We start from the raw sequence: 25,886 nt of genomic DNA, 5'->3' as shown, positions 1-25,886 counted from the left end.
ATGTTCATTGCAGCAGTATTTACAATAGCCAGGTCATGGAAGCAACCTGCATGCCCATCAACAGACGAATGGATAAAGAAGATGTGGTACATATATACAATGGAATATTACTCAGCCCTGAAAAGGAATGAAATTGTGTCATTTGGAGAGATGTGGATGGATCTAGAGACTGTCATACAGAGTGACATAAGTCAGAAAGAGAAAACCAAATATCGTGTGTTAACACATACATGTGGAACCTAGAAAAATGGTACAGATGAACTGGTTTGCAGGGCAGAAATTGAGACACAGATGTAGAGAACAAACGTATGGACACCAAGGGGGTGAAAGCCGCGTGGGGGTGGGGATGGTGGCGTGCTGAATTGGACGATTGGGATTGACATGTATACACTGATGTGTATAAAATTGATGACTAATAAGTACCTGCTGTATAAAAAAATAAATAAAAATTAAAAAATTTAAAAAAAAAACCATAAAGCCACAGTAATCCAGACAGTATGTTATGGGCAACAGAATAGATCAATATATTAATGGAACAGAATAGGGAGTACAGAAATAGACCCATGTAAGTATAGTCAACTGATCTTAGGCAGAGGAGCAAAGGCATACAGTGGAACAGAAATAGTCTTTTCAACAAATGATTCAGGAACAACTGGACATCCACATGCAAAACAAAAGATTCGTGACATAGACCTCATACCCTTCACAAAAAAGTAACTGAAAATGGATCATAGACCTAAATGTAAAATGCAGAACTCTAAAACTCCTAGAAGGTGACATAGGAGAAAACCCAGATGACCTTGGGTATGGTGATTACTTTTTAGATACAACAAGAAATCCATGATCCATGAAAGAAATAGTTGATAAGCTGGACTTTATTAAAATTGAAAATTTCTGCTCTACAAAAGACAATGCCAAGAGAATGAGAATACCAGCCTCATACTGGGAAAAAAAATCTGCAAAAGACACATCTGATAAAGGACTCTTATCCAAAACGTACTTTGAACTTTTAAAACTCAACAGTAAGAAAATGAAAAACCCAATGAAAAAAAATAGAAGACCTGAACAGACATTTCCCCAAAGAAAATATACCCATGGCAAATAACCATATAAGAGGATGTTAATCAACATCATACGTCAATTGGGAATTGCAGATTAAAATAACAATGAGATATCTCTGTACACCTGTTAGAATGGCCCAAATCCAGAACACCATGGACGTCAGGTGCCAGTGAGGATGTGGCGCAATGGGGACTCTCCTTCGTTGGTGTGGGAATGCATAATGATGCAGCCACTTTTGAAGACAGTTTGGAAGTTTCTTGTAAAACTGAACACACTCTTACCATACAATTTGGCAGTTGTACTCCTTGCTATTTACTCGAGTGAGTTGAAAACATATGTTCACACAAAAACCTACACATGAATGTTTATAGCAGCTTTATCCATAATTGCTAAAACTTGGGAGCAATCAAGATGTCCTTCAGTAGGTGACTAGATAAATAAACTGTGGTACATCCAGACAGTGAAATAGTACTCAACATTAAAAAGAAATGAGCTATCAAGACATGAAAAGAAATGGAGGAAACTTAAATACATAAAACTCAGTGAAGAAAGCCAATCTGAAAAGACTACATTACTGTATGATTCCAACTGTGTGACATTCCGGAAAAGCCAAAACTATGGACACAGTCAAAGGATCAGGGGTTAGTGGTGGGGAGGAATGAGTAGGTGGAGCACAGAGGATTTTTAGGACAATGAAACTGCTCTGTATGATATTGTCATGGTGGGTGCATGTCATTACACATTTGTCAAAGCCCATAGAATGAACAAGAGTGAACCCTAATGTGAACTGCGAACTTTGGGTGATAATGATGTCTGTGTACGTTACTGATTATAACAAATGGAACCTTCTGGTGTGGGAATTTAATAGTGATTGTGTGTATGTGAGGATAAGGGTGGATATGAGAAATCTCTACCTTCCTCTCCATTTTTCTGTCAGCCTGTAACTGCTCTTGAAAAAGTTTATTTAAGAATCCTATAAATTTTTTATAAATGCAGTCATCATGCATTTATAATCTCCTTCATTTCTTCCTTTTCTGTCTTCATTTTTCTTTCACTTCTGTCCTCCCTCCATCCTCTTATTTTTCTATTGTCCCTTAATTGCTTTGCTAAACAAAGGAGGGAAGATGGATGGATGGATGGATGGATGGATGGGTGAGTCGATTTGGCAGTAGTATACATTTTTCTTAAGAGTATGAGGTTTAATTATTATTAAAAGGAAGGGAATCATCATCAAAACAAGTTATATATTTCATACATATTTTCTCCACTGCTGAGCATATAATAATGTATATTTCATTAAGAGTGACTCACTCATTACTCTGAAATTTGAAAGTCACTATTTTATCTATCTTTAGCAAGCACCATTTTTATTCGCGTGTTCTTTCCAAACTCAAGGTAGATGTCTGTCTTTATGAATCAGTGATTTTCAGAGTATGCAGATTAATGAGGTGCCCACCCAGCAGACCACCTTTGTAAATTAAAACATTTGAACATGGAAACCAGGAAGGAAATCTCCTGTGATCACACATAACCATAAAATAGGTGAGAGGCCAGGTGGAATACTGATGTAATTGACAAACAGTTGTAAAGATCCTTTTCCCCTATAATTTTCAGGTATTACTACAAAGACTTTTTCACACTGCTGCTTGGTTCAGAGGACCTTCATGTTCATGTGTCTTGTAGTATCACTTAGGATATTCTAAGTGACCTGTTGCTACGTTTAATTACACCGTCGGTATGATTTGTAAAGATCTTTTTCTTCAAGGGTCACTTAGGAAATCTCAATATGGGTTGCCTCTTCCTCCACCCCTTTCTCTCTGTACTTTCTACCACTTTCTACTGTACTAAAACCAAATTCCCCTTCGTTCTGTCAGACAGAAAAGTTGAGATGATCTTCTGTCGAGTTAGTGTGAAGAAGCTAAAGGACTTGAGTATGTTATTTTAGCATCAAAATAAGGTTTCCATGGAAAAGAGTCTTCAGGACATGGCCCCAGTTCTCCTTTGTGCAGAGGGATCTTCTTTGGCAATCCTTTACAACCTATTCTGGCTCAAAAGAGAAATTGCCTTTACTTAAGAGTGTCAGGTTTGTTAACAGCAGGTGTTTCAAAGAATTCTTAGAATCAAAGAATGCAATCCTATTATATTAGCAAATTTCTGCTCTGCAAAGGGTTATACAACCATCTCCAGCTTTCAGTGGATTAAAGGAACTTTGAGATATCATGATATAGAAATGAATGACTTATACATTTTTTAAACTTTATTTTTTGTGACAGTGTATGTTACAAAACCAGAAAGAATAATGTAATAAACCCAGTGTACCCTCTCACATCACCCAGTTTCATCATTGTCAGCACGTGACCAGTTTTGTTTCATTTCTACCTCTAGTCACTAGACACACACACACACACACACACACACACACACACACACACACATTCACAGGATTATTTTAAAACAAATGCCAGATATCATATTTTATCCATAAATATTTTAGGATATATCTCTTCAAAAGCAAGACTCTTTTATTTTTTTAATTAATTTTTTTGGAGTATATTTGCTTTACAATGTTGTGTTAGTTACTGTTGTACAGCAAAATGAACCAGTTATACATATACATATATCCACTCTTTTTCAGATTTCCTTCCCATTTAGGTCACCACAGAGCATCGAGTAGAGTTCCCTGTGCTATACATAGGTTCTCGTTAGTTGTCTGTTTTATATATAGTCGTGTATATGTCAATCTCAATCTCCCAATTCATCCTACCACCCCGCTTTCCCCCCTTGGTAACCGTAAGTTTGTTTTCTACATGTGTGACTCTATTTCTGCTTTGCAAGTTCATCTGTACCATTTTTCTAGATTCCGCATGTAAGCGATATCATATAATGTCTGTCTTTCTCTTTCTGACTTACTTCACTCTGTATGACAGTCTCTAGGTCCATCCATGTCACTGCAAATGGCATTATTTCATTCCTTTTTATGGTTGAGTAATATTCCATTGTGTATATCTACCATACCTTCTTTATCCATTCCTCTGTTGACGGACATTTAGGTTGCTTCCATGTCCTGGCTATTGTAAATAGTGCTGCAGTGAACATTGGGGTGCATGCATCCTTTCGAATAATGGTTTTCTCCAGGTATATGCCCAGGATTGGGGTTGCTAGGTCATATGGTAGCTCTATTTTTAGTTTTTTAAGGAACCTCCATACTGTTCTCCATAGTGGCTGTACCAGTTTACATTCCCACCAACATATGGTCACTATTGTTGGATTTTTTTTTTTAAACATAACCACAGTGCCATTGTCATCACACACACACACACACACACACACACACACACACACACAAGTTAACTAATCTCTTATATAAACAAATACCTGGTCAGTGTTCAGGCCACACCAATTTTCTCATTTCTTTTTAATAGATGTACTTGAATCAAGACCTACTTTATATCCACACATAGTATTGGTTGATGTGTCTCTAAAGTGTCTTATAATCTATAGGTTTCCCTTCCCTCTTTTTTTCTCATCATCTGTTTGTTGATGAAACCATGTCATTTATCCAGTGAATTCTCACATTTGAGGTTTTGCTAATTGCATCCCATGGTGCCGTTCACCGTGCGCCTCTAATCCTGCGTTTTCTGAGAACCAGTCGTTAGATTGAGTGGCTCGATTGAGTTCAGGTCTGATTTTCTGGGGCAGGAACACAGTAGAGGCAGTGCTGTTGTCCCCTCACATCTCAGAGGAAGCATGTGGCATCTGGTGGTCTCCCTCTGATGGTCTTTGCTGTCTGTATTAAAGGAATCCAGTGACTCTGGCAGTCACTGGCCACGCTCAGGACCACTTCCTGTGCCAGACTGAGCCTGTCCTGCCTGTGTCACTCAAATGCTTCCTGTCTTCAAGGAGCTCATGGTCCTGTTGGAGCAGAGAAGACTCATCATGGAACTACGCAGATAGTCATGTACCACCTCTGTGGTTATCAGAGGACGTGACTCCCAGAACAGTGGTTCCCAAGCCTGTCTGGCCGATCTTTGAAATTATCTCGAGGGGCTTTTTGAAAAATACAAATTCTCAGACCTTGTTCCAGTATATTCTGATTCAACAAGACTAGGGTGGGATCCCGGAATCTGCTGGGGAAAGAAGAGCCTGGTGTGGGCGTAGACAGGGAAGGAAAAGCCAGACCCTAAAGCCGTCTTCGTGACTTTGGACCTGAACCACAGGACAGGGAGGGGCCCATGGAGTGCTTTAAGCAGAGGAGAGGAGGAATGAGATTTCACTACCGTGGAGAGAATGGCAGAAGCAGGGAGGCGGAGGCAGGAAGAGCAATGGCCAGGCTATTACTGTCTCCAGATAAGACGTGACGGTGGCCTGAAGGAGGATGCGATGGCAGTTGGGGTGGAGGAAAGTGGAAGGATTAGAGAGATACACCGGAGCTAGAGTCAGCATGACGGGCCACTCAGTTGAATGAGAGCTGAGGGCAGTGATGAAATGAGCATGTGTGCCCAAGACCCGCCACATTAATCTTAACAAGACGGTGAGATTTAGTATTAAATCCATCTGTGCATTCTGCATTTCTACACACAACTCGTGGTACTGAAATAGTGCTTTTTTTTTTTTTTACCACTTCACTAACGTAGGGTTTGGAAGCTGTATTAGTCAGTATTCTCCAGAGGAGCAGAACCCGGGATGTGTACGTGGGAAGAGATTTGCTATAAGGAATTGGCTTCTGCAGTTGTGGAGGCTGAGAAGTCCCAAGGTGTGTAGTCGGCAGGCGGAGATCAGGGAGAGCAATGGTGTGGGTCCAGTCCGAGCCCAAAAGCCTGAGAACCAGGAGAGCCGGTGATGTGAGTTGCGTTCTGCAAGTTGACGTTTCCATTTAAGCCCAAAGACAGGAAGGACTGCTGCGCCAGCTCAGCGCAGTCAGGCAGGAGTTCCTTGTACCCGGAGAGCATCCGCCCTTTTGCTCCACCGAGCGGATGAGGCCCACCGACGCGAGGGAAGGCAGTGTGCGCCACTCAGTCTGTTGACGCAAATGTTCATCTCCTCCAGAAACAGCCTTACAGACACACCGGAATGACGTTTGACCAAATATCTGGGCACCTCGTGGTCTGCCCCAGTCGACACATAAAACTAACCACGACAGAAGCCATTTCCGTTCACCCCAGATACAGCTGCAGTGGTCATTTTTCCATTTTTGAGGCTTTTGATATTCTAATATCAGTCCCACCTCATGTGCAGTCCCCATTAAATCAGTAACGTCTGTCATCTTCCTGGTGCCCGTGTCCGCCTACAAGGTGTTTGGGGGCTTGACAAATACAACAGAGATTCTTCAGCTCTTTCCTCCTTATGGAAATAGCGTCAGATGAAAGGAACGCGTCGCAGCTCAGTACGGCAAGCTTAAGAGCTGGGCGTGCTCCGCTGTGGAGTTCAGTACAGAACATTTTTCATTTCCTGGGGTTACTTTTAAAAGCAAAATGAAACGAAGCTTGAATATTGCCGAGTTAAACCACAGCTGGAGGATTGTTCCTGCTCTCCTCCTAGATACAGTGAGGCTTCGCTATTTGTTTTCTTGTATTAAATGTCTCCCTGCCTCTTGAACAGAAGCAGGCATCACGAGTGGCGTGGATGCATGGGGCAGGCGGCCTGGGCTCCCTCCTCTGTCGCCCGTACCTGGAGGTAGCTTGGCCCGCCTTGCTGGGACACAGGTGTGAGCCCCAAGTTCCTGCTGGCCTCACTGTTTACCCTGCATCACAAGATGCTGTTTCATCTTTTCTTCTTCTGCCGCCGCCCCTGCCAACTCACATTCATGCTGCGGCACAGCAGGCATGGGGAGGAAGGGTCTTCTAAACCGAAGCACTTAATTAGCTCCTGGGCCCCAGGGGGAGTGTCAGATGGAAACACAGCTAAAAGTGGAGGGAAGGAACAGCCGTGATGGATGATGGAGGGAACACCTGCCTCCTTCCGGTGACGCCAAGTTACTAAAATTGTTTTGGAATTAGTGACTCTTTTGAGTCATGTGTACGATAGTGTCATGTTTATATCAGTAATTTCTAGCAGTGTTCGTGTTTGTTCATTTAGACTTTCTCGCTGCTGCCAGAAGCTGCTTTTTCTTTTCCCCCAGTGCACACATTGCCCTGGGTGTAGATAAAGGGGTGTCCCCGTGAGGTTCTAGTCCCTTCCTGGGACCCAGATTGTCCTTTAGGGCCCCTGATTGTGTTGTTGTAGGTGCATCACAATCGTGTTAGTCGTCACGTGAGGAGGAGACATGCAATGATAAATTATTAATTACAAATAGGGTAAAGCATGATCTGATAAGATATAGATTTAACTATAGATTGTATTATGTGGATATAATTATAGGCAGTTATAAGTATAGTTATATAGGTGAATATAAACATAGGTTATAACTGTATAAGTAATAAGTGTAGAGATGTCAGTTTTTGATCTAATTCAATATTGTGTATAGATATAATTCTATAGATAGAGTTATGTAAGAGAATAAAATAAGAGTCCACTCTTGTAAAAACAGAAAGCACAGGAGCACCTGGAAGTGACTGCAGAGCAGCCCAGGCCCGGGACTCTGCCCTGGCAGCCGTCCCGGCTTCTCCTGCCGAGATGCCACAGTCCCGCTTGGTGGGTGTCAGCTGAGACCGTGGTGGGGTCGGGAGCTCACGGGCGCCTCTCTGTCTTCTGAGTGCTCCGCAGTCATTTGATGATAGATTCACTTAGGCCCAGTGCGTGAGCCACATTCGCCTGAGTTATCGCCTAAGGTTGCAATAAAACTTGAATTTAAAGTCCTTTAAAAATGCCTGTTGAGCCTTAGGAAAATAATGAGTAAGCTTGCTGCGTAATCAGAAAGTCCTCATCAGAAAGCCATACGCTAAGGACACAGTGAGAGCGCTTGGGAGGAGAAGCAGCTGAGCCGAGAGCAGAGACCGGCTGCGCATCCCTGGCTCCCAGCGTGGGTAGCCTGGGCCGCTGAACTGGGCCCCCTCCTTACAGCCACGGCCAGGGTCCCCTCCATCACCGCCAGCCCGAGGCCCGTCCCACAGCTGATACATGCCGTGTGCTGTTCCCTGGCCCCTGACCCCCTGTGACACTGGCCGCGGCCTGGCAGTTCCAGCCTGTGCTGGTGGCATCCCCTGGGGTCTCTCAGCTCTTCCCTCTCGGCCTCCTCCAAAGCCAACGCCAGTCCGGGGCCGGAGGGAGGTGAGGCTCTGGAGGGAGCACAGGGAGGGTTGCAAGTCTGTGGCTGCACCTGCCGGCCTCCCCTCCTTTCCAGGGACGATGCGACGCATAGTCTCCATGTTTCTCAGAGTCCCCAGCAGGACTGGCCCAGTCATGCATGGTGGTGACCTGCTCGGCAGCACCGGTGGCTTTTCTTGTTTTCTCTCTCTCTTACTTTCCCACCCCTTTGCTTCTGTGTCCAAGAGCCCCCCCAAATAAGTGACCCCAATCTCTGCTCTCAGAGGATCTCAAACTGCTCTTATGGGTTGGGTGTCTATCCTTCCTGACCATTTTGCTGTGTATGTGTATGTGGGTAAGAGAGAGAGAGAGAGAGAACCTATTGCGCTTTTGTATGTGTGTATATATAGTTTTTGAAACTTTGTTTTAAATCAGTTATGGGTGTGCTGGAGTAAGCCTGGGTCACATCCACCCGGACCTCCCTTCTCCATCCTCCTTTGATGCCTCTCCAGGTGTTTCCCCTGCTTCCTGTGCTCCGTGTTTTCCTCTAGACTTACTCCCTCGTTTTGATGGAGCACATCCCTAGTAGTTTCCTAAATAAGAACGGACGTGTAGGAGGTACATTTCTAGAGACATGTCTGTTGAGGTCTTTCTTCACCTGCCCCCTGGCTGGATAGAATATATTAGTTGGAAACCATTTCGTTCTGTAGTTCAGAGGGGTCGCTTCTTTGTTTTCTGATTCCACGGCTGCTGTCAAGCGGTTCAAAGCCATTTCGATTCCTCATCCTTTGGATGCGATGTGATTCTGTCTCTCTCCCTCCCTCCCTCCCTCCGTCGCTCTGTCCCCAGCGTTCAGAGAGCTCGCGGTTCTTCTGCTTGGTGATCGCCCTTCCTTCTGCAGGCTTCTATCTGCGTGGACTCTCTCTCTCACATCCTTCATCTCTGGGAGATTTTTGTGATCATTTCCTCTTTTAAGGTTTTTCCGTTTCTTTCTGGAATCCCATTTGCCTGTGTTGAGCCTCCTGGCCTGGTTCCCCTCTCATTTTCCTCTACTCTGCTTTCCATTTCGCCCTCCTTACCTAGTCCTTCCCTGCATATGGTTTGAGAAGCATTGTGCTACGTGTCCCACCTCACCCTGCCTTCCCTTGCTTTAACGTTCTGCTGGTTTTGTATCTTCTAGTGTTGCTATAAAGCTGAAGGCCTAAATTCTTGCTTCCGGAAATAGTCAGTTTTGTTTATTTCCATTGAGGTCAGCCTGGCTCCTCTTCATACATTTTCTTTGCTGCAGCAGCCCGAAAGGCACGATCAGAATTCTTCCTGCGCTTTTGTTTGAAAACTGCTGTCTCTGTCCTGTCTCCACCAAGTTTTCTGCTCACTGTTTATATCAACATTGGGGAATTATCTTTTTTCTTCTATGAAGCCCCTCCCAGTTGGCGTTAGGCTTTCCTGAAGATGCTTCAGTTCCCTTCACTCCATTTGTTCAGCTTTGTCTTCTAGGTAAGTCGTGCTTTTCTTAGATGAAAGGTGCTCATCGTGGCCTGTGCCAGCCAACCTCCACACCCTCCTTTGTTGCCTTCGTAAACTGCATCTTTATTTCTAAATTCCGCCAGCTATTTTTTTCCCTTGAAAAAAATTTTCCCTTTTCTCTTCTATACACTCCACATACATTTCATAGTGGTAATGAAGCAGCGATGTTGCAGCCCTTAGAGACAATATTTGGGGGGAAAAAATGGAGAAGAACATCAGTTTGTTCCAATTCCATATGACTTTTTATCTTTATTGTTTGCCCTTGTAAAACTCCCATCCATTTTTAGATAGCTTTATTTTTATTCCCAGCAGTTCACTGCAGTGTGTTTACATTTACATATATAATAGTCATTCCAGGCAAGCAGGAAAAAAACAAAACTTTCTCTAGTCTGTTTTCTAATTGAGATCACCTGTCTCATTTATAAGTAAAATGAAGAAACCGTTATTGAAATCAAGAAGAAAAAAAATTGCTAATCAAAGATGAAAATGTCAGTAAATGAAGCCATCGCCTTTTTCTCAATGGATTTTTTAAACCAGCTGGCAGCGGAAGCTGGTGGGTCATAAGGCTCGTACTTGAGGCTCTGCAGTGAGTGCTGTGGGCAGCGAGGGGCCCTGTCTGCTCTCACCATCTCCATAGTCTGGGGTATTTATTCTTCTCGGTACATGTTGTTGCGATTCCCCTTTCCTTTCCCATTTATAGTGCATCTTCCAGTTCACAAAAATTGCATTTATTTGAAGTTTCTCGTTTGCAAGAATCTGGCTATAATAATTCAGGTAATAGTGCAGTCCCTATGAACTGACCTTCCTTACTTGGAAAGGCAGTTTTCTTGTGGCAGAGTCTGCAGATGTCACGTTAGCCCACCGATTCTTCGATTAAATGGCCCCATCGCTTTCTGCAGGATCCCCTCGCTGGTGAGATTTCTTTTTGATCTGTAAGATCTTTCCACCCACATTTTGTCAGTACTTTTTAACTTTTACTGCCCAGCCCTGCAGTTGAAAACAGTCATGGATGTTACAGGTTTGGACGACTGAAAGACTGATGCTTACAAACTCTTGGGGTTCATTTGGCGTTTCACACAGCCAGACACGAGTGTCCAGAAGGACACATGTCATCATCCTCCTGGTTGGCAGCATCCCTCACTTCTCTTCTGCAGCAGCTTCTCAGATTTTAAGAGCTGTCCAGGACAGTTTTAAACGTTTCCAAAGTTTGGCTTTGAATCATAAGTTGATGTGTTGGATGTCGTTCTCTATAGTAAATAAGTAAATATCCCTTGTTTGAGAGGAAGAAGATACCGTAAACCCATGACATTTTGCTACAAGCTAAGGTCCTAAGGAAAGAAAACTCATGCCTTTGTCAAGATCTAATTACCTAATGGCCATCTTGGTGTCAGTCATCTAATGGAGACTGTCTTTCAGGAAGTACACGGATTCAATGTCTATATTTTTTAACTTAGATGCTTAATTCTGTAGATAATATCTGTTTGGTAAAGGAATTTGTTTTCATTTCCCTATATAAAATACAGATCTATCCTTTTTGAAAGTCAGAGGTGTTCCATTTAGAGAAGTTTTGATCTGGCTTTTCTCCCATCCTCCACCTTCCCTGACCTAGTGTAGCCTCAGCCATTGTCCCCTGTGAAGGGAATCATTGGTGCAGATAATCCAAACCCCCAGCTAATCCTCTCTGTGGGGCAGGGTCACAGGCCCACCACTCGGGGCCACGGTCCTCTTCACACCCGGGGCGCGACCGCAGCTCTCCCCGGGGCGTAGGGCCGGGTGGACCCTGAGGAGTAACTCCCGAGGCAGGAGGATAACCTGCCAGGCAGATAGTCCCACAGGGATCATCAGGAACCCCTGGTCCAGAGAACAAAAAAGGGGCAGTGGGTCTTCCCCCCCCAGAGTCTCCGGAGCTTACCCTCTTACCCTGAATTCAGGGTCTCAGTGTTACTCAGTGATGGCCCAGTTCAAGGCCAGCCAAGGAGCACTTGCCATCGATACACAGATGACCTTGGGTCAGACTTGAAAGGGAAGGATCGTTCTGCTCACCCACAGGCGTGGCCGGTGGAAAGGGACGAGATCGTCATTCCGGGTTCCCGAAGCATCGCACTGCATCCAGCTCCTGGGTTCCACTAGAAGGGAGACTTTGGGATGCCAGTAATTCGTGTGCAACTGCTTCTTGATTCTCAAGTGTTTGGGGACCTGGTTCTTTAAGTGCATTGGAGCCAGGAGGTGCCACACACAGCAAGACTCTCATTTGAACATCTCTCAGTCATGTTGGTCACTGGGAGCTGTCCTTTTCTCTCCAAATGTCAGGAACCTCTTTGAAGGCTTATATAGTGCTGGGAGGAATCATGAACTTAGAAACAAAGAAAAGAATAGGGTTTTTGGTTTGTTTCTGTTTTTGTTTGCCCCCCAGATGGCAGTTTACAGAATTTCAGTATCCAAAGTGTATCTTAAAATGATCTTTCATGTGACTGAATTGATGCAATCTCATAATAAAACTTAAAGGCTAAGGAGTTGCTTCTTGTGGATGAGCAGGGAAAGTGATTTTTTTTTTGACATAGAATCTACTCCTGGTGAAGGTCTTTTATACTTGGAATCTACAACAAGGGAAATGTATGGATTTTTATCTATGATTTGTAGCTTTCGGTTTCACATATTTTCAGAGTATCTTCAATCTCTGAATCCTGATTTATGAATGGTGAGTCATGCTTTGTGTTTTTTTAAAGAAGACTAGTGGATTTGAAACTACACTAGAACTAAAAGTTACCATTTATTTAATAACATTTTCAATGGAAATGGGAATAATTCTCTTAGAAATAGTTTCCTCTTATGTTCCTATATTTAAAGGATTAATTTTTGAAATTGGTGCTAAGGAACTTGTGTTGCAGATTTGCTTTGTGCTTTCAGTAAAAAGCAGTGAATAATATAATCAGAAGTTTAGCCTTCGTCAAAGCTTAAGCTGAATTCTCTCTATAACCCGTAGACAAGAGGTTTCCAAGGGGCTATTTGAACACCTTTATTATTTTTAAAAAAGTAAATTCTTACACATAAATAAATAAACATCATTGCTATTTCCAACCATTTATGGGATAAATAAGGTCATTTTTTATGTTAAATTATAAAATTGAAATGTAAAATCCCCAGCAAAGCATTTACTTAAAAAAAGATCTTTCAGAGGATAGTTAACTTACCTGCTACAGTTAGATTTTTTATTTTTAATATGATTCTCCATTTTGAAAAACATGTTAAATCTTCCTTCCTTTAAAGAAACCCTTGAAATAAAGGGTCTGCCAGTATCTGCTATGAGGTGACTTTGGAAAAAACATTCCAGATTCTTGCTGTCCTCTACTTTCCTTTGAAGGGGAAAACATTAAAGTCAAATACCTCATGCTTTAAGCCCATGTGTTTCTAAACATCCAAAAGAGGAGAAAATTAACATATTTGCCCATGAACTCCCAGAGGACAAAGCTGTGTAGATAATAGTGTCAATGACTTAATAAATACTCACTGTGAATTGGGCCCTGCTCGAAGCACTTGACAGATAGCAGCTCATTTAACATTCTGATCCTTAAAAGGTAGTCCGGGGGCTTCCCTGGTGGCGCAGTGGTTGAGAGTCCGCCTGCTGATGCAGGGGACACAGGTTCGTGCCCCGGTCTGGGAAGATCCCGCATGCCGCGGAGAGGCTGGGCCCATGAGCCATGGCCGCTGAGCCTGCGCGTCCGGAGCCTGTTGCTCCGCAGCAGGAGAGGCCACAACAGTGAGAGGCCCTCGTACCGCAAAAAAAAAAAAAAAAAAGGATAGTCCGATGAGGAAGCAGAGGTGCAGAGGCATTCGGGGACTTTCTGTCCCTGTGCTGTAAGGTCCCCGCGCCCAGCGTGGTGGCTGCAGAATGACTGAGTGCCCAAGGAGCTGGCTTGCAGAGCAGAGTTGGACTGCAGCAGCCATGTGGTCTCAACAGCCGAGGCGTGTCTCCAGGGCTCTCTTCCAGCCTCCCCTCCGTGCTGAGGGTGTTGAGTTGCTCTGCATCTGTGTTTAGCCGGTTACCAATCTCTTACAAAGATCCAGTAAGCAAAAGTCCAAGAACCAGAGTGAGCCCTGGGGACTGGGTTCCTCCCAGCATTCTCCCATATTTTGCTTTAACCGAACAAAGTCGACAGCGGGGTCTGAGCCAGTCCGGAAGCTCTTCGCCTCCTACCCCCTCACAGCTGACAAGTGGTGTCGCTTCCAGCTCACAGGTACCCCGTACACTGAACTCCTCTCTCCTCCTTTGTGAGACGAAAAGATGGGGCTGCTCGTGACTTGTGCTCTGGAGCAAAGCTTAACCAGCTTCTTAGTCCACGCAGACCTTGGCCTTTCTGATGTGGCCTGTTTTTTTTGTGGGGTTTCACCCTGACCTTGCTGGTTGGCCAGGCTGGGGTCATCAGGATCGTTGAAGCCGCTTAATACCCCAAGCAAGAACGTCAACCTGTAAAGATTGAATCTTACATGGACTTGAAATGCACACCCTTATAAAAATTTTAAAGCTTGCTGGATTTTATTAGAATATGTGAACCAGACTGAGTATATTAAATTTATGAGTCCAATTGATGCAGTACCATAATAATTCAATATAATATGCTTATGTCATTAAACTCATAAAGAAGAGTCTCTGAATAGCTGTAATGAATAGTTCAGATTCTGTAATCACAGACTAGCGTTTTCACCCTGATGAATTTCAAGTGGGAGCACTCAGAATTCTATACAATATCAGGAAATAAATGCCATATTTCAAATGATTACTTATTCCAAGTATTTACTGTAAAACCTAGGACAGAAAAGAAATGCCCGCACAGACAGAATTATTATTAGAAATACAGAAAAGGTCGGAAGAGGTTGGCATGAGGCATAAATCAGAAACCAAAGAAACTTTATTCTGCTTTGACTAATATCATTTATTCCCTCATCTCTTACCTTGTTCCCAAATACGTGTATCTCGGTAATCTATCACCGAGTAATAAACGACCCCAAAACTTAGTGCCTTAAAGAAACTACCACTTTATTGCTTATGATGCTGTGGTTCTGGAACGTGGGCAGGGTGGTGGAACCAGCCGCTGGGTGGTTCATCTTTTCCAAGGGTCTCTGTCAGGTCTGGCCACTTGTGTGGCTGCATTCAGATTACAGCTCCACTAAGGACTGGGCTCAGCTGGGGTACTGGAACCTGCAAGGTGACCTCTTTACTCTCGGCATTACCTCCAGTGCATTCTCTTGGTTAAAACAAGTCACAGGCTCCACCCAGAAGGCCTGGCAGGACTCCATGGATCAGAGAGAAGAGAGGCTACCGGAGCACAGTGCTGGACCCCCGGTCTGAGACCTGGTTGAGAGCTGATCCGGGGGCAGAGCCTTCCAGAAGTGTGTCCCCCACGCTGAACAGGGCACAGTCCAGTGCTGCTGGACCACTGGCTGTGCCCCAAGCTCTGCTGCCCCACCACGAGGCTTTGTACACGCTCTGCCCTCTGCCGGGAACAGGCTTCCCTCAGCATCTTCCCCTGCTTGATTCTTTTGCGCCCCTCAGGCCTTGGCATAAATGTCACCAATTCCCAGGACGAGGCTGGCTGCCTTTCCTAGTGCTCCAAAAGCATCTCATTCCCATTTTCCTGGAGCCACATTTTAATTCCTGCTTTTCCTGCCCACCTCCCTGAAAGGCCTTCGCGTTACTCAGGACGGAAATGAGGCTCGTCCGTTACTGAATCCACAGCAGTGCTGACAGGAGGGAAGCTCTCAGTAAATATTTGTTGGATTCATGAATGGGGTCTGAAGAGAGGCGTCAACAGAGAATAATCCGTGATTCAGCCCTTAAAGGACAAGCAGGGTTTAGACGATGGAAGCACAGCACCAGTAAGAATGACTCTGAACCACGAGGATGTGGTACGGGCAGCCCAGGCACCCTGGAAGGGCAGGCTCCGGGCCTGTCATATTCAGCACTGGACATCCAGTACCCACATGCTGCTTCGTGGGGAGCAGGTGTGCAGTAACCGTGCAGAGGATGAGTGATCTGCCTGAATCAAACTGTCCCAATTTTATCAGAGTGTGAGGACATTTGGGGGCGTGTTGGGAAAGGAACCCAGCATCTCCACCAGCTGATCCAGTGGAGACAAATTTTAGGATTCCTAAATATTCAGAGAGAAGTGTTCAGACTAGAACGTATGGGAGCTTAGAACTGGGAAGACTCAACGGGGTGAATAGTATCGACCTGCCTGGGTCAATTCATAACACTTGGCCCATCGTGACCAGACCTCTCTGGGGTCTAGAAATATCCCAGTGCGCCTCCCTCCAGGCCGGATCCATCTTCAGAGCCCACCAGTCGATGATGAAGCCTCCAAGTACTGCAAGGTAAATGAAACCTCTAAGTCTTATTGGAATGACAGTTGTCTTTAAGCTGCCACCATGGCTAATGACTTCTGGAAATGAGGAATACCATTGAACTGTCTTCCCTGTTAATATGTCACAGTGGAAAGGTGGCTCAAGCCCTATTACATTTTTAAAGAACATTTCAATTTTAATAATTTCAATGGCTTTAAATTAAATTATGGATTGATGTTAAAATTCTGTAAAATGAAGAGAGCTCCACAACAATGAGATGTCCGGAAAATCATTAGGATGGCATGGCTGGGGTGAAATATTGCTGGTGTTACAATAGGTTACAGTTACAGCTGTGAGCCCTATTAAAACGGAAACTTTCTAATAACGTAAAATGGTCATGACTTTATCCCCCTGCTAATTAAAATAGAAGGAAGCCAAAAGATAAAAAGGTAAGGTCTTTCAAATGCTTCTGAGGCCTATTCTCATTCCCATCTCTTACACACACACACACGCACACACACACACACACACACACACGCACGGGTGCACGTGGTGGTTGATTGAAATTGAAGGTAGATTCTGAGAGCCTGCATGATAGGGGTGTGAACAGCCCCAGAGACAGGGACTGCGTTTACATTTACATTCACACCTTACGTTGCAGGCTTAAAGGATTTTCCTCAAGAATTTCGAGGACTTTCTCCCAATTTGAAGAGCCAGTCGTTTTGTCAGCCTCTTTCTTACAGTCGTCGAACTTGGCTAAGTCCCTTGAGATCTCAGTCTTCTCATCTGTAAACAGAGGATCCACACACCTGTCTTCCTTTTCCCCAGTGTGTCTCAGGGGTCATAGGAGCTCCTGAGCCAGGAAAAGCACTTTGTATCAGTACCAAGTACCAGCAGACCCACAGCCAGGTTCAAGGCCCATCATAATCTCCTTTGAGCCCTACTTTTCCCCAGGCTCAGCCCTCCACACGCTGGCCTTTCTCCCTGTTCACATCCTTCGCTGAGCGTGGGTACCACACACCTTCCCTCCTTTCCCTGATCTCAAACGTTCCTTTCCTTCCAGATCCCAGACTTGAAAGGGAATGGCCGCAAGATGGGAGCGGCCACACTGTTTAACGCCCTGCTGAGCTCCCAGGTTTTTGCCTGGACGGGCTGCAGAGCACGTGGTCATCCCTATGAGCAGACTAGCATTTTATCCAGAAGTTCCCAAGTTGAAAGGAAAAACCCAGCAGAGGCTACCGGAAGGCCAGCTTTTATGCAAGTTATTCCAGAAACTCAAGTTCTTTTCCTTTCTTTCATATAGGAGGTCACACGTGAATCATGTTAATATTATGACCTTCGTCAAGCATGTCTAAAGTGAAGTAGCACGTAGCAACACATTATATTTTTCATTTTTGCCCCTTAATGCAGTCGATGGAAGTGCCAGGCTAAAGCTCTAGAATAATTGACTAAATTCCTGCTGAATTGCCCTGTGTTGCTGTAGGGAGTGTGCTTTGCCTTTCAGAACTCATTAACACAGCCAACAGACCATATTAGTCTGTGTTTTGGTTCAAAGATTAATAATGTTTGGTGGTTGTGTTTTGAAATGGTGTTGGAATTTTAAAAATTGGCCCGTGTGTGTATGTGGGTTTGGGGCAGGAGGCTTCCAGCTGACTGCTTGGGTGGGAATGGACCTCTGGGATGCACTGACCCATCTGAAAACCTCTTAGGATTGACCTCTTCCTAAGAGAAGTGCCCTGGGCAGACGCCTTGATCCCACAACAGACTGGCCCCCCAGGAGTTGGATGTGGTGTAGATGGAAGGCTTCCTCTGATTCCTGATGGGTACCTGCCAACACCCCAGGGGACTGTCAGTTAACTTTATGGCAAACAGTAGAAAATGACTTTGTAAGCCCACCTCCTTACAAAGACCACAGACAGAATGGGCAGATCAGAAGCTCTTCTGCATCTGCCCTGAATTTCTTAGGTAAACTCTAGTTGCTCTATAGCACCAGTTCTGCAGTCTGGAAGAGGCTTGCCCCAGAGGACCCTTTGGTCCCAGCAGGCCCCGAGTGGTATCTTGATTAGCAGTTTGGGTATGAGTACCCATCCCAGACTGTGAGTGGGAAAAAAATCACCAGTCCTCTTCCGTAAGTCAGGCAGATAACCAATCCTGAAGAAGGGGAGGGTATTTTTCAGAAGGGAATCTGAATGCTGTTTGGGAAGGGAAACGGAGGAAGGGCAGTCGAAAAATGGCCAGTGCGCAGCAAAGCACTGTAAGGAAGATATGGTAGCATGAGCAGAGCTGCGTAGGACTCCGTGTCGAAGAGTAGACGCCTCACACGAGAGAGGTCTCTGCCCCAGGCTTGTGTGGAACATTCACTCTAGACAACCCCGTGTCCCTGTCCTCATGAGAGTGCCGTCAGGCCGGGAAAGGCAGCATCTGGCCCAAGCAGCTGAGATGCCCAGCGCTATCGGCCTGGCCCAGTGAGCGCAGTGCCAGGAGACGGGGGTCAACCAGAGAAGAAGGGGCTGGTGGATGCTGTGGACGGCAGTCTGGTGACTGAGACCAGCCTCTGGAGTTGGGAGATGTGGGTGTGAGTCCTGACTCTCCCACTTCCATGCTCTGTGACCTCTGGGACATCACTTAAGCCTCCCAGACCTCAGTTTTTGCATCGAGAAGATGGAGATGATAATAGTCTCTACCTCATAGAGTTGTTGTGGTAATTAAATGAGGTAGACCATTAAAAGCTCTCAGCGTGCCTAGAACATTGCAAGCCTTTGATGAATGGCCTCTCCGTGAGAGGAGCGAGGAAGGAGCTGGTCAGCTTGGTGTGTGCATGTGGGGGACAGTCCCAAGGAGATACTCGGAGGGGTGTTACAGGTAAGAGTTAAAGGAAATAAACAACTACCTTGGAAAGAAGGCGTCAGGAGCCTGGTGGGGGGTGTCTCTGGCAAGCATTGCACCCCTCATCCTTCCGCTGGTCTCTCTTGGCCTCCCCTTTGAAAGCTCATGGTCCCCTGCAGGATTTAATTTTTGTTCTGAGGGCATTTTACAAAGCACGTGCCAGTTTCACATTGTGTGGAACAGACCCACGGGGGCCCATCTCTCCCATGACTTCTGCCTCCCCCCACCCCGCTCACTGCCCCTGTGTAGATTGCCTTTAAAAAAACAATAAAACATGCCCACAGCCTGTAGAAGAAGGAGTTTATGAAGTCAAGGTATTCAGCGTCAGTACTGAAGTATGCCTTAAAGATTAGCCACCTACACTTGATTTTCTGAAAGCATTGATAAGAAAAGACCTTGTATTTTATTTTATTTTTTTTTGCGGTACGCGGGCCTCTCACTGTTGTGGCCTCTCCCGTTGCGGAGCACAGGCTCTGGACGCGCAGGCTCAGCGGCCATGGCTCACGGGCCCAGCCGCTCCGCGGCATGTGGGATCTTCCCGGACCGGGGCACGAACCCGTGTCCCCTGCATCGGCAGGCGGATGCTCAACCACTGTGCCACCAGGGAAGCCCAAAGACCTTATATTTTATACTGCTGGTCCAAGAGGCTAAAAGTAAAAAGCCTAGATAGGTGTCTAATATATGTTATTCTTAAACCTTTTTTGCCAACTTGGAAAACAACTCACGGGCCTCCGTCTCCAGCATAGTTGTGCTGTTTTCCTTCTCTCCCTTCATCTTCTCTCCCCCCCGCCCCTCCCCCCATCCCCGGATCCCATCCCATTCTCTCTCGCCCTCTAACAGCTGGCCCCTTGCATGTCTTTGTGCTCCATTTCCTGGTCTCTCCCTTTCCCTCAATTGCTCACTCTGAGACATCTCCAGACCCCCTCTTGCTTTGCCACTTCCCAGTTTGCAATCTTCCTGAAAGAAGATTGGGTTTCCTCTGACTTTCGTCCTCCAAGTATCTGAGGCAGGGCTGGAATGTTGCCGAACCTTCTCAGCGGCCCTGAACCAGGGTGTTTCTCAGAGCAGAGACTCAGGTGTGACCCCCCCACCACCAGGGTGGGCAAGGGTTGCCTGCCTTGTGTGGTCCCTAATGGCTACAGAGATTTCAATTTGCCTGCTTTTCTTTCTGATTTTAATGGAGAAGATGCTGAGTGGAAGAAACAAATTGGATATTGGATTTCACAGATCCTTCTCCTGCTTTGCCCTTCTGACCCTGATAAGCCACTGAAATTCCGGATGTCCTTGAGTTTTTGTAATACTCCCCTATAAAGTGAACTGCCCTGGGGAGGCAGCTCGGCTTCTGGACTTGTTTTCACACACCAGGGAGGGCGGGGGTATCTATGGATCAACAGTAGAGGGAGAGCTTTGACAGGAAGCACTTTAATTTTCTCCCTTCAGCCGCAGGTGCTGTGGAAAACATTGGGGGCACAGGCAGCAAAAATTACTAATACAAATGTGTGTATTTAAGTATGTATTTTACATATGTATATTGTAAATATACATTGTATATTTGTATACAATGTATACAAATACATTGTACAATTGTAATATATACAATATATACAAATACAATACAATTGTAAATATACATTTACATAATGTATATTGACTGCGTGCAATAGCAGCCTTCTAGTACAATGGCTGGTCTTGGACCGAGGCCTGAAGCCCTAAGGGGAAACTTCTTTATTGGAGGAATAGCAATAAACTAGACTCACCGGACACCATTATATGGAAGTAGATTTCATTACTGAAGAAGTGCAGACAAAAGAATCGAACTCATCACCCCTGCACACCCCTCTGTTCCAGTCAGTGGGTGGGCATGGGTACCTGGAATATTACGCTGCAGTTGAAACGAACAGACCACAGCTCACCCAGCCAGGTGCACGAATCTCTCAAACATCACGTTAAGCAGTGGAAACCAGATACAGAAGAGTGCACCCTGTGGGATCCCATCAATATGAAGTTCAAAACCTGGCAGAACTAATCGATGGTGCCAGAAGCCAAGATGGCAGTTACCCTGAAGGGAAAGGGTGTGCAGAGGGCTGCCTGGGCTCCAAAAATGTTGTGATATTTTTATTCCAATGCTGAGCACGCCAGCGTGTTCACTTTTTGAAAAGTCATTAGGCTGTACATTCATGATGGTTGCTGTTTTCTCTTTGTACACTTCAATTTTTAAAAAATTAACTCATCAAAATCAGTCGTCAAGGTTGCTTGTAAGCACTTTTCCCCAGCTCGGCAGTGTGCCCGGGATGACGGGGAATTACAGAGAAGAGTGAGATGCTGTCTGTGACCTCAGGAACCTTCTGGAAATTTAGTTCCGTCTGGTGTCCCCGGCTCCACCCCTAGCCCTTTGGGTTTGTCATTCACCAGAAAGAATTTGCTCAGCCCACCTGTGTCCTGTGGCTCTGGACACAGACGACTCACCCCATACATTTTAGAGCATCCCGAGGTCACCGCAAAGATCACTTCCTAATCGCAGCATGTCTTTGACCAAGGGAGCAGTCTAGGTAAAGGGAGCTAAGGCTGCCCTGTTCTGCTGAGTGGAGATTTGTCTTGCAAGGAAAAAGCTCTTCCGTAATGCTTAAAATCAGTTGGCTCAGATCCTTCTATCTGGTGGTTTCATCGAGGTGTACTGATGCGTTCATTTTGAGAAAAGCCATCACCTGCAGCTACTTCCCTGCTCTCTCTTTATGGTGCTGCCCGGGCAGGGAAGGGGGTCTCCAATACGTTCTTTTTGCCTTTTTTTTCTAGTTTTTATTTTCACTTCTCTTTTCATTATCCCTTCAGGCTTTACTGGCCCTTCAAAGGGCCCCTGCTTCATGAACTAATGACGACAGATGTTGATACAACATCGGTTGCCGGATTTAAACACCTTCCATCCGGTTAGAATTCGTCTGGAAGGCAAGCTTGTCTTGCGCTTTAGTCTGCACTTGAGCACGGCCGTGGGGACACGGGCTGCACGGGAGCTGCTGAGATGACGATTGTGCTCCCGCTTCTCACCACGGAGGGGTGTAGCTCACACGCAGCGGTGAGCTCGCTCCCTGTCCTTGTGCCAGATCACCTCTCTCTCCATCTTGCACAGTTAGCTGCACACATGCATTTCATCGTGAGCGTTGGCTGGTCGGGTTTGGTCGATATTTCCTACTAACTGTGTTTGCTGGACCCTCGGGTCCTTCCAGGTCAATGTTCTCAGCTTTCCTCCCTCACAGAAAAGTCAAGGCAGGTTCCCTTTTGCTTCTCTGATGCAAATAAGTACTGGAGCGAGGTCTTCATCTTCTAGCAATTGGTTTTGGCACCTTCTTACCTCTACCTGATCTCTCTTTCAAGAGCCCTTCTTGAGCAATTACCATGAGACCAGGAAGTTAGGAATATTGAACAAAGGAAAAAGAGTCTGAGTTAAAAACCCTTGTTTTCAAGTCTTCTCTCTTGGTTACTAGCCTTGCTCCCCGGATAATGGGTGTTAGTAATAAAATAATAATAAAAATAATAAAATAATAATAAAAAATAATAAAAAGAGCTAATTCTAGGCAGAGTATGACGATAACTTATGAAGAATATGAAGGTATTTTATCTTATGAAGATAAGGTAAAATTAGGTGACTTTGGAAACTTCTGGGTGTGGTACAAATGTTTGTCACCTTGCTTTGGTGAAGTTTCACAGGCATCTACGTGTGTCAGCACTCCTCAGTTGATGAGTACCTTTGAAGGATATGCAGTTATTGGGCATCAGTTATCCATCCATAAAGCATAAAAAATTAGAAGTTTGAAGATTTTTAGAATCTGTAAATTGCTATACAAATGTTAATCATTAGTAATCCTTGTTACTGTTTTTAAGAAAGTAGCTAACATTTTCCTTAAGCAGAATGTCTTCTTTCACAGGTAAATTTGAGGTTGGCAGTTCGTTCAGGTAGCTGAATTCGACTTCCCCCAGACCAAGGTTTCTCATCTGTGGCACTAGTGACATTTGGAACCAAATAATTCTCTGCACAGAGGCTGTACTGGGCATTGTAGGATGTTAGCTGCATCCCCACCCTCCACCCACTAGGTACACCGCCCCCCTTGTGGCAATCAGAAACGTCTGTGGGGCAGATCACCCTGGCTTGGGCACCACTGTTCTAGGCCATGTTTCATAGACAAGTGTTTTTGTTACTCAGAGTCCCTAATTACTATGTTTAATTTGTGACAGAGACAGTAATAAAGATTCAGGCCTAAAACTGCTCCCATCCGTATTTTCTGTTATAGAAAACGTTTGCCTGACCTGAAATATGTGAACTATTTCTGTGTCCTCTTTTCCTTTAACACATCTTGCTGGCACCCATGTCTGATTTCAGCCCCAGCATCTTGGGTCCTGGTCTCAGACGTGCTTTGCATGTTTGATGCCAGAAGAGGCGGCCGATGCTGTGACAGACGTGTGCAGGGGGGAGGGGCGAACACGGGGTTCAGAGCAATTAATCTTAGCAACAGCTTCCTTTTACTGGTGATCATAGGATTTGTAAAGGGGTCTGCAAATATCAGTGCTTGCTACGGACCCTCTCGTCCCCAGTATTGCTTTTCCTTTGGTTTACGAGAAGGATCCAAAGCAGAGAAAGCCTGTGCCCTTTAAAAATGCTCGTTTAGCATCGTGCAGACCGCTAGCCTTTTTGTTCTCCTCCTAGTTGCCTTTTAATGAGTGATTTGGGGGGGGGATGACTTTATTAACTAGCAACACTGTTGCTGGAACGCAGACCCCAAGCCCAGCCGCCACTGCCCAGCATCCCTCTGGGCGTTGTGTGCAGACAGGTCCAAGCTGTGTCCTAGGAGCCAGGAAGCGTCACCTGCACGCCGGGCACCATGGCTGCTCCCCAGGTGGGTCTGATGGGGCAAAGGCGGCGGCGGAGGGTCCCTGCGCTGTTTCTAATGACAGTGGCAGCTCCTCCACGCTCCACGGGACGTTCCTCCCCCCTACCCCCGCCCCACAGTGTCTTGACCGTGTTTTTGCCTCTTGTCTCTTCCCCAGAGGTACCTCAGGGACTTTTTCAGCGTGATGCTCCAGTCAGCGACGTCCCCGCTGCACATCGACAAGGTGGGGCTGACACTGTCCAAACACACCGTCTGCGAGTTCTCGCCGTTCTTCAAGAAGGGCGTCTTCGACTACAGCAGCCACGGGACGGGGTAGGGCCGGTGATGGGGCCACGCCACGCAGTGCCTTCTCGTCCGAGCGGCCCCCCAGCCGGGGGCCTGGACCCCTCACCGCTTCCTCCTAGTGCCTGAGCGGAGCGTGGGGCTGGGGGGCCGGGCTGGCTGACGGTGACCTTGACGGCGGCTGTCCCTGCCCCTCGCGGGTGCATGTGGCCTTCTCCCTGTTGTGTGCAGAATCCGTCCCCATGGCTCCATCACCCTGGGCCCCCGGGGCCAAGCCAGCCTGGGGCTTCCCGAGGTGGGTGGCTGACCACACCTCCCTAATGACTTTCATCTGGTTTCCTCTTTCACCAAAATACACTCTTATTTTTTTATATTCCTTCCATGTGGCTGGCTCCCAAGAAAAGCATTTTAAGTTATTTCATTGTATTTTGCTTTTTCCCCATTTGAGTCTGAACTTTTTATATAATCCCTAAGCACTGATGTTTACACAGAATTTCATATTCTGCAAAAGGGATTTTCGGTCCAGTCATGACTGGAGTCTTCCATGCTTGACGCATTGGATGTAGGTGACATCAACTTCTATAAATCCATTCAAATAGGATATTTGTTAAATCTTGAATATTCAAGAAGTTTTCCCCAAATGGCGGCCGTGCACTCTGAAGCTTTCTCCGCTAAGCACAAAACGAGCGCCTCGCTGAATGCATATTTTTAAACATTTTGTTCACATTTTTGTTACTGAATCTACTGGATCTTTAGCTGAAAGACTAGAATTTCCTGTAGTTTATTAACGATCCCTTAAATCACTCAGGACTTAATGTAGCATCACACATCTATGTACAGTAAAACTGCTTTGTTTTACTAAAGAGAAAAATGTGAGAAGAAAAAATATATATGTGGTATATATTGAAATGTATATAATTCTGCCTATAGATTTATATATGTACACACTCCTGTATGATAGTTATATCAAAATATGTAATCATTCACTCCAGATTTATTAAAGGTATTTGTTTTTTCAAGACTTAAATTGAGCTGCTATCAATATTAAATGAAGTAATGGAATCTACCCTGTAGCTCAGTTTGAGTTTGTGACATGATCGTTCTTACTGGTCTGTTTAAAAATTTATCTAACGTTCTTGGAAACATACATAATGTATAATTTAGCATTCCTGTAGTAGAAGATGCCCTTATAGCTATGAATGAAGTCATAAATGAATGGGTAAGAAGACATGCTTGCATTCAACCTTCGAGAATATGCCTTCACAACCGAGCTCTCCAGTCTGAAAAGTATATTTAAAGATGCAATTATCCCGATAAGGGGGAAAATCATTATTGTGCTAATTAGATATCATAGTTTAGCGTGAAAAAAAATGAGGGTTTTTTTGTTTTTTTTTTTTAAATTGCTGCAGGAAGACTTGCTTTTGAGTGCAGTTGTGATTACAGGGAGAGGTTAGGGGTAATTACTACTAGAGAATTTAAACCTAGAGATTAAAGGATAAAAGCTGGGAGATAATTAACCATAGGTCATTTATCTAAAAGGAGTCAAAGCTCTGAAGATTGTCCCTTGTTTGCTGAGTAAACGAAATGGTTTTCTTCAACTGAGCAGATAATCTGTCTCCTGCCCTTTTGGACCCGTATCCGAGGCCAGGCTCCTGGCAGGTGTTTTCACTAGAATCACACAGGGCACAAGAACAACTTGGCAAGAATAAATATCTGTGTGTTTGTAGG

At 45.2% G+C, this 25,886-nt stretch overlaps 1 protein-coding gene across 3 annotated transcripts in view; it reads left to right on the top strand.

Annotated features, from left to right (window-relative positions):
• LOC307198911 (kinesin-like protein KIF16B) overlaps nt 1–25,090 on the top strand; it is a 280,798-nt gene extending 255,708 nt beyond the window's left edge. For all 3 annotated transcript variants that reach the window (XM_079946236.1, XM_079946235.1, XM_079946238.1), the window contains one exon: nt 24,034–25,090. In XM_079946236.1, the coding sequence (XP_079802362.1) occupies nt 24,034–24,192 (159 nt within the window). In that variant the 3' untranslated portion in view covers nt 24,193–25,090. The remainder of the gene's footprint in view (nt 1–24,033) is intronic.
• Nucleotides 25,091–25,886: the final 796 nt, after the last annotated feature.

This window comes from Stenella coeruleoalba (assembly GCF_951394435.1).
Source record: "Stenella coeruleoalba genome assembly, chromosome: 15".
Taxonomy (NCBI): Eukaryota; Metazoa; Chordata; class Mammalia; order Artiodactyla; family Delphinidae; genus Stenella; species Stenella coeruleoalba.
The sequence above is the reverse complement of the archived record's forward strand: the minus strand, read 5'-3'. Positions and strand labels throughout refer to the sequence as shown.